General features: G+C 44.3%; 1 protein-coding gene across 3 annotated transcripts; it reads left to right on the top strand.

The window, feature by feature from the left end:
* The first annotated feature begins 1,252 nt into the window (after nucleotides 1–1,252).
* On the top strand, nucleotides 1,253–7,898 carry LOC110513808 (zinc finger and SCAN domain-containing protein 21-like). Of its 3 annotated transcripts, XM_036972676.1 has the most exons (6): nucleotides 1,253–1,485; nucleotides 1,734–1,913; nucleotides 2,231–2,343; nucleotides 2,474–2,651; nucleotides 3,396–3,496; nucleotides 7,127–7,898. In XM_036972676.1, exons 1-6 carry the CDS (start codon nucleotides 1,416–1,418, stop codon nucleotides 7,214–7,216), a joined length of 732 nt encoding a protein of 243 aa, XP_036828571.1. In that variant the 5' UTR covers nucleotides 1,253–1,415; the 3' UTR covers nucleotides 7,217–7,898. The 3 variants fall into 3 exon arrangements, with proteins under 3 accessions (XP_036828571.1, XP_036828570.1, XP_021449184.1); XM_036972675.1 differs by lacking the exon at nucleotides 3,396–3,496 and having other exon boundaries at nucleotides 1,737–1,913; XM_021593509.2 differs by lacking the exon at nucleotides 3,396–3,496.

The following is a 7,898-nucleotide window of genomic DNA, read 5'->3' as shown; positions in this document are numbered from 1 at the left end:
TGGCCCTCTTGAAGCATGTGGGAACAGCAGACTGGTATAGGGATTGATTGAATATGTCTGTAAACACACCGGCCAGCTGGTCTGCGCATGCTCTGAGGGCGCGGCTGGGGATGCCATCTGGGCCTGCAGCCTTGCGAGGGTTAACACGTTTAAATGTCTTACTCACCTCGGCTGCAGTGAAGGAGACACCGCATGTTTTCGTTGCAGGCCGTGTCAGTGGCACTGTATTGTCCTCAAAGCGGGCAAAAAAGTTATTTAGTCTGCCTGGGAGCAAGACATCCTGGTCCGTGACTGGGCTGGGTTTCTTCCTGTAGTCCGTGATTGACTGTAGACCCTGCCACATGCCTCTTGTGTCTGAGCCGTTGAATTGAGATTCTACTTTGTCTCTGTACTGGCGCTTAGCTTGTTTGATAGCCTTGCGGAGGGAATAGCTGCACTGTTTGTATTCGGTCATGTTACCAGACACCTTGCCCTGATTAAAAGCAGTGGTTCGCGCTTTCAGTTTCACACGAATGCTGCCATCAATCCACGGTTTCTGGTTAGGGAATGTTTTAATCGTTGCTATGGGAACGACATCTTCAACGCACGTTCTAATGAACTCGCACACCGAATCAGCGTATTCGTCAATGTTGTTATCTGACGCAATACGAAACATCTCCCAGTCCACGTGATGGAAGCAGTCTTGGAGTGTGGAGTCAGCTTGGTCGGACCAGCGTTGGACAGACCTCAGCGTGGGAGCCTCTTGTTTTAGTTTCTGTCTGTAGGCAGGGATCAACAAAATGGAGTCGTGGTCAGCTTTTCCGAAAGGGGGGCGGGGCAGGGCCTTATATGCGTCGCGGAAGTTAGAGTAACAATGGTCCAAGGTCTTTCCTCCCCTGGTTGCGCAATCGATATGCTGATAAAATTTGGGGAGTCTTGTTTTCAGATTAGCCTTGTTAAAATCCCCAGCTACAATGAATGCAGCCTCCGGATAAATTGTTTCCAGTTTGCAGAGAGTTAAATAAAGTTCGTTCAGAGCCATCGATGTGTCTGCTTGGGGGGGGATATATACGGCTGTGATTATAATCGAAGAGAATTCTCTTGGTAGATAATGCGGTCTACATTTGATTGTGAGGAATTCTAAATCAGGTGAACAGAAGGATTTGAGTTCCTGTATGTTTCTTTCATCGCACCATGTCACGTTAGTCATAAGGCATACGCCCCCGCCCCTCTTTTTACCAGAAAGATGTTTTTTCCTGTCTGCGCTATTACGCTTCTACGTCTGTGTACAGGACGGAAGAGAAAATATATCAGCTTATTGTTAAATTATTATAACGTTTTTTCCAATACAGAAGTGTCGTAACTATTGTTTCCAAACTGCGTTACCCACTCCAGTCAGCAGATGGCGATGAGCGTCTTTCAGGTGATGCTTCTTGATGACGTATAATGGACTGGACGGGACGCTTCTTCAGGAACAACAACACGGCTTCTCTTTCAACCACCTCGGTAGCTTGCTAGACAACATAAAACTGAAAGATTGACGCTTTAGACCATGTTAATGTACATGAGCTAATCTCAGTGTTGTAAACACAGTTCAGTTGACGTGTCAACTGGTTAACTTTAACCTAATTTGCTTGTTTAATTTGCAAACGTGTTAAAGATTGATACTGAGCCTAGCACTAGGCTAGTCGCTAATGCTAACTAGCTAACTTCCCTGATCATGAGTTCACTAAACTACTCATCCCCTGCTAAAGAAGAGGTCTGCTGGACGGAGAAAGAAGCTCTGGGACTGAACATTGTCGTGGAAGATGATGTTATTGAGGAAACAGAGGAAGAACCTTTTAGAGAGGAACAGGATGCTGTCTCAATAAAGGTGAAGGAGGAAGACGTCTTGGGAGTGAAAGAGGGGGAGACAGAATATCAGATTAACACCAGTGAGTACTGTCTTAAACAGGGACACAAACTATGCCGCTGTTGAACTAATGTGGGGTTTTAAAGTGGCATTCTACTGAAGTTCTACACTTGAATATGTTGTTCAGTACTGTAGGAATTGTTGAAGTTTCAGTTTGGTACATATATTTCTGGGACTTTCAAATGAGATGTATTGAATTCTCCATGTGGTCAACATTAAAGTGCACCTCATCTAATATAACAGGCTTTTAAAATGCAATATTGGAGCATCATTTCTACTTATATCAAAGGGATGCAAAAGGCCATTTTGTGGAACGACCCTTTAACATTTGCATTTTAGGCCCTGTTCACACAGGAGAGAGACATGACTATTATGGATCCTCTGGGGAGCCTCAACAACATCCTGATGCTGACGAGGCAGAGAAGAGTCTCTCCAGATCAGAACACCAGATGGTACAGCTTGGTCTGGTCTAGCATACAGCTTGCTCTATCTGGGGCTGGGTTTCTGTAGAGCACTTCATGACAACAGTGACATCAGCATCCATAATGATATGTGTCTGTGTCCCCTCTTTATGGTTACCAGGACAACGCTAGGCCTTCATCCCTCCCAGAGTCCCCGTGGCATGCCTCTCCCGGTAGCACCTTACTGCTGGGTATGAAGAGGTTGTCTGTGCTGCTGGTGGACTGCAGGAAAACAACGGGGCTGAGTGGAACTGTGAGAGGAGGAGAAGAGATGAAAGGATCAGATTTGACTCATCAAAGTAAGTGCTGTAGTTTAGTTTGAACAAATACAATAGATCTGCCCACTGGTATCTGTTACCAGGACAACCAGCAGAGTTCTGTTAGTTGACAGGAAGATAGACTGGTGTATATGGATGTTATGAATATCATAACACTGAAAAAGGATTCTGCCAATGAAAAGAGAGAAACCAATAGACCATATAAAACCTTGATGAAAGTTAGCTTTAGAGAGAAAGTTTCAAGATGATCCAATGTAAGGGGCATGTTTTACAAAACCTTTTCCTGAGAACGTTATGGATGTTACATTGCCTGTCCCAGTCAAACTCCTATCTTTACAAGACTGTTGAACAGGCAAGCAAAACTCCTGACAGCAGTGGACTGGCCGTAGGGAGCACCGGGACATTTCCCGGTGGCCTGAGGGTCGTTTTGGCCTGAGGGTCGTTTTGGCCTGAGGGTCGTTTTGGCCTGAGGGTCGTTTTGGCCTGAGGGTCATTTTGGCCTGAGGGTCGTTTTGGCCTGAGGGTCGTTTTGGCTGAGGGTCGTTTTGGCCTGCCATGAATGGTCAACTTGACCAGCGTTAATATAGCGAGCAGGAATGAGTTGATGCAGAATCCATGCATCAGGCACGACTCCCACGCTCTTGTTGCAGTGTCCACGTGCCAAAAAGGACATCGGGTCTCTCAAATTTTTCCCTGCAATGTATTAATGTAGCCTACTGATACACTAATGATAGTGAGTATGACAAGAGTATTTTCTTTGCAAAGGTGGAGGAAGGAAGGAAGCAGCAGCACTAGAGCTTCAGGTGCTCCTGCTGAACTGGAGATGGTGGTCAGTTCAGAGTCAGACTCAGAGCAGGAACCTTCAGGTACAACTTAAGAGCACAAACCTAAACATCTAGGCTTTTTGGGGGGATTTTAGATTAATATGTGCTTTATTTATGAGATTATCAGTAGGACTGTAATCTGGGGGCATACAATCGATGACTTGCACAAGTAATACACGTTTAAGTGTAGGTTATTTACCATGTTAATCTCATTCTGCAGAGCAACCAGATGTGCAGAGAGAGAGAGAGAGAGAGGTTCAGAGCAACCAGATGTGCAGAGAGAGAGAGAGAGGTTCAGAGCAACCAGATGTGTAGAGAGAGAGAGAGAGAGGTTCAGAGCAACCAGATGTGCAGAGGAGAGAGAGAGAGAGAGAGAGAGGTTCAGAGCAACCAGATGTGCAGAGAGAGAGAGGTTCAGAGCAACCAGATGTTCAGAGAGAGAGAGGTTCAGTGCCCAGTACAGGGGAAATAGAAAGGGACAGCGAAAGGCACTGAAAATCCATTTGATTATTTTGCCCAAAACAGCAAATAAAGTAATTGAAGTCATCAGAATGTCGATTCAGCAGACAATTGCTGTTGAAGTGAGAAAGGCAGGGATGTTCTCAGTACAAATGGGCACAACACAGGATTTAACATCCAAAGACCAGTGTGCAGTAGTTCTGCGATATGTCACTGATGTTGTCCACGAGAGACTCATTGCGGTCATTGACTGAGTCATCGACTGGACAGGACTTTGTGGACCTTGTGGACCTTGTGAAACAGACCCTTGAAAAGATGGACATAAAGTTGAAGTGGGAAGTTTACATACACTTAGGTTGGAGTAATTAAAACTAGTTTTTCAACCACTCCAAAAATGTATTGTTTAACAAACTATAGTTTTGGCAAGTTGGTTAGGACATCTACTGTGTGCATGACACAAGTAATGTTTCCAACAATTGTTTACAGTCAGATTATTTCACTTATAATTCACTGTACTACAATTCCAGTGGGTCAGAAGTTTACATACACCAAGTTGACTGTGCCTTTAAACTGTTTGGAAAATTCCAGAAAATGATGCCATGGCTTTAGAAGCTTCTGGTAGGCTAATTGACATAATTTGAGTCAATTGGAGGTGTACCTGTGGATGTATTTCAAGGCCTACTTTCAAACTCAGTGCCTCTTTGCTTGACATCATGGGAAAATCAAAAGAAATCAGCCAAGACCAACAAAAATTGTAGACCTCCACAAGTCTGGTTCATCCTTGGGAGAAATTTCCAAATGCCTGAAGGTTCCACGTTCATCTGTACGAACAATAGTACGTAAGTATAAACACCATGGGACCATGCAGCCGTCATACCGCTCAGGAAGGAGACGCGTTCTGTCTTCTAGAGATTATGGTGGTGAGGGTAGGCAACAACATCTCCACCCCGCTGATCCTCAACACTGGGGCCCCACAAGGGTGCGTTCTGAGCCCTCTCCTGTACTCCCTGTTCACCCACGACTGCGTGGCCACGCACGCCTCCAACTCAATCATCAAGTTTGCGGACGACACAACAGTGGTAGGCTTGATTACCAACAACGACGAGACGGCCTACAGGGAGGAGGTGAGGGCCCTCGGAGTGTGGTGTCAGGAAAATAACCTCACACTCAACGTCAACAAAACTAAGGAGATGACCTGTGGACTTCAGGAAACAGCAGAGGGAACTCCCCCCTATCCACATCGATGGAACAGTAGTGGAGAGGGTAGCAAGTTTTAAGTTCCTCAGCATACACATCACAGACAAACTGAATTGGTCCACTCACACAGACAGCATCGTGAAGAAGGTGCAGCAGCGCCTCTTCAACCTCAGGAGGCTGAAGAAATTCGGCTTGTCACCAAAAGCACTCACAAACTTCTACAGATGCACAATCGAGAGCATCCTGACGGGCTGCATCACCGCCTGGTACGGCAACTGCTCCGCCCACAACCGTAAGGCTCTCCAGAGGGTAGTGAGGTCTGCACAACGCATCACCGGGGGCAAACTACCTGCCCTCCAGGACACCCGATGTCACAGGAAGGCCATAAAGATCATCAAGGTCAACAACCACCCGAGCCACTGCCTGTTCACCCCGCTATCATCCAGAAGGCGAGGTCAGTACAGGTGCATCAAAGCTGGGACCGAGAGACTGAAAAACAGCTTCTATCTCAAGGCCATCAGACTGTTAAACAGCCACCACTAACATTGAGTGGCTGCTGCCAACACACTGACACTGACTCAACTCTAGCCACTTTAATAATGGGAATTGATGGGAAATGATGTAAAATATATCACTAGCCACTTTAAACAATGCTACCTTATATAAATGTTACTTACCCTACATTATTCATCTCATATGCATACGTATATACTGTACTCTATATCATCGACGGTATCCTTATGTAATACATGTATCACTAGCCACTTTATACTATACTATGCCACTTTGTTTACATACTCATCTCATTTGTACATACTGTACCCGATACCATCTACTGTATCTTGCCTATGCCGCTCTGTACCATCACTCATTCATATATCTTATGTACATATTCTTTATCCCCTTACACTTGTGTCTATAAGGTAGTAGTTTTGGAATTGTTAGTTAGATTACTTGTTGGTTATTACTGCATTGTCGGAACTAGAAGCACAAGCATTTCGCTACACTCGCATTAACATCTGCTAACCATGTGTATGTGACAAATACAATTTGATTTGATTTGATCCTAACTGACCTAAGACAGGGAATTTTTACTAGGATTAAATGTCAGGAATTGTGAAAAACTGAGTTTAAATGTATTTGGCTAAGGTGTATGGAAACTTCTGACTTCAGCTGTGTATACAGAACAAAAATATAAACACCCACCAGCCCACCAACTGCGGAGCCAGGCCCAGCCAATGAGAATTTGTTTTCCTCCACAAAAGGGCTTCATGTTACAGAGCTAAATACTCCTCAGGCTTCATTACAACTCGGGTGGCTGGTCTCAGACGATGTGGAGGTCCTGGGCTGGCGTCGTTATGTGTGGTCTGCGGTTGTGAGACCGGTCTGATGTACTGCCAAATTCTCTAAAACGACGTTGGAGGCGGCATATGGTAGAGATATTAACGTTACATTCTCTGGCAACAGCTCCAGTATATATTCCTGCAGTCAGCATGCCAATTGCACACTCCCTCAAAACTTGAGACATCTGTGGTGTTGTGTGACAAAACTGCACATTTTAGAATGGCCTTTTATTCTCCCCAGCACAAGGTGCACCTGTGTAATGATCATGCTGTTTAATCAGCTTCTTGATATGCCACACCTGGAGGATAGATTATCTTGTAAAAGGAGAAATGTTCACTAACAGGGTTGTAAACAAATGTGTGCACCAAATTTGAGAGAATGAAGCTTTTGTGCGCAAGTGAAGAATTCTGTGATCTTTTATTTCAGCTCATGAAACATGGGTCCAACATTTTACATGTTGTATTTTTATAGTAACATCTTCCCAAATCGACAATGGGGAGACCTTACTGTGCTTTGTGTCTGTCTCTAAGTTTTGGACTTCCACACAAAATTACTTCTTTACCTATTTTAGGTTTAAGGAAGTGTCTAGGTCGTGTTCTATATCATACAGCTAGTTTTATCATGTAAAGGTTTCATTCAGGTCTCTCTTTAAATAAACACTGTCTTTGGCAGGAGAAAAACCAAACTCTGCGGAACCAGGGACGTCCAAACCGGCAAGACAACACCTCTGCTCCCAGATTGGAAAGAGTTTTACCAAGTTAGGAAGCCTGAAAAGACATGAGAGGACACACACAGCAGAGAAGCTATACCATTGTGCCCAGTGTGGAAAGAGTTTTAACCACTTAGGAAACATGAAATCTCACGAGCGAATACACACTGGGGAGAAGCCATACCTTTGCGCCCAGTGCGGAAAGAGTTTTAGCCGCTTAGGACAACTGAAATGTCATGAGCGAATACACACAGGGGAGAAGCCATACCATTGCGCCTGGTGTGGAAAGAGTTTTAAGGTCTCGGGAATGCTGACAACTCATGAGCGAATACACACAGGGGAGAAGCCTTTCAAATGCTCAGACTGTGGGAAGACATATTACTCATCACAGTCACTTAAAAGTCATGTGAGAATCCACACAGGAGAGAATCATTACTTCTAGTGTGAATATTGATATTTCACTTCACATTGACTTCATCAGAGAACATACACAGTGGCCCCGTTGTCTTATATTGTTGACTGATAATGTGTTTACCTGTCTTTACCAGATGAAATGTAATTGTACAACGTATATTCAAACATATATTTGTATGTTTTCATTAGAAACCATGAAGTGAATATGGAGTCTGTCAGTTTGAAAATAGAGTAGATCAGATTCCATGTGTTTAAATGGTCCTTTTTTTAAACTCTATGTGTTATTCTCTCTGAGCTCAGAAATAAAGAATATTGGTTTGA

The sequence above is a fragment of the Oncorhynchus mykiss genome, unplaced genomic scaffold, assembly GCF_013265735.2.
Source record: "Oncorhynchus mykiss isolate Arlee unplaced genomic scaffold, USDA_OmykA_1.1 un_scaffold_189, whole genome shotgun sequence".
In the NCBI taxonomy this organism is placed as follows: Eukaryota; Metazoa; Chordata; class Actinopteri; order Salmoniformes; family Salmonidae; genus Oncorhynchus; species Oncorhynchus mykiss.
Note: the sequence above shows the minus strand (reverse complement) of the source record. Positions and strands in the feature narration are given on the sequence as shown.

Coding starts and splice junctions, on each gene's coding strand:
- LOC110513808 (XM_021593509.2), top strand. CDS start 1,416: ATGACGTATAATGGACTGGACGGGACGCTTCTTCAGGAACAACAACAC. Junction 1,914..2,230: donor AGAATATCAGATTAACACCA/GTGAGTACTGTC, acceptor TTTGCATTTTAG/GCCCTGTTCACACAGGAGAG. Junction 2,652..7,126: donor ATCAGATTTGACTCATCAAA/GTAAGTGCTGTA, acceptor TGTCTTTGGCAG/GAGAAAAACCAAACTCTGCG.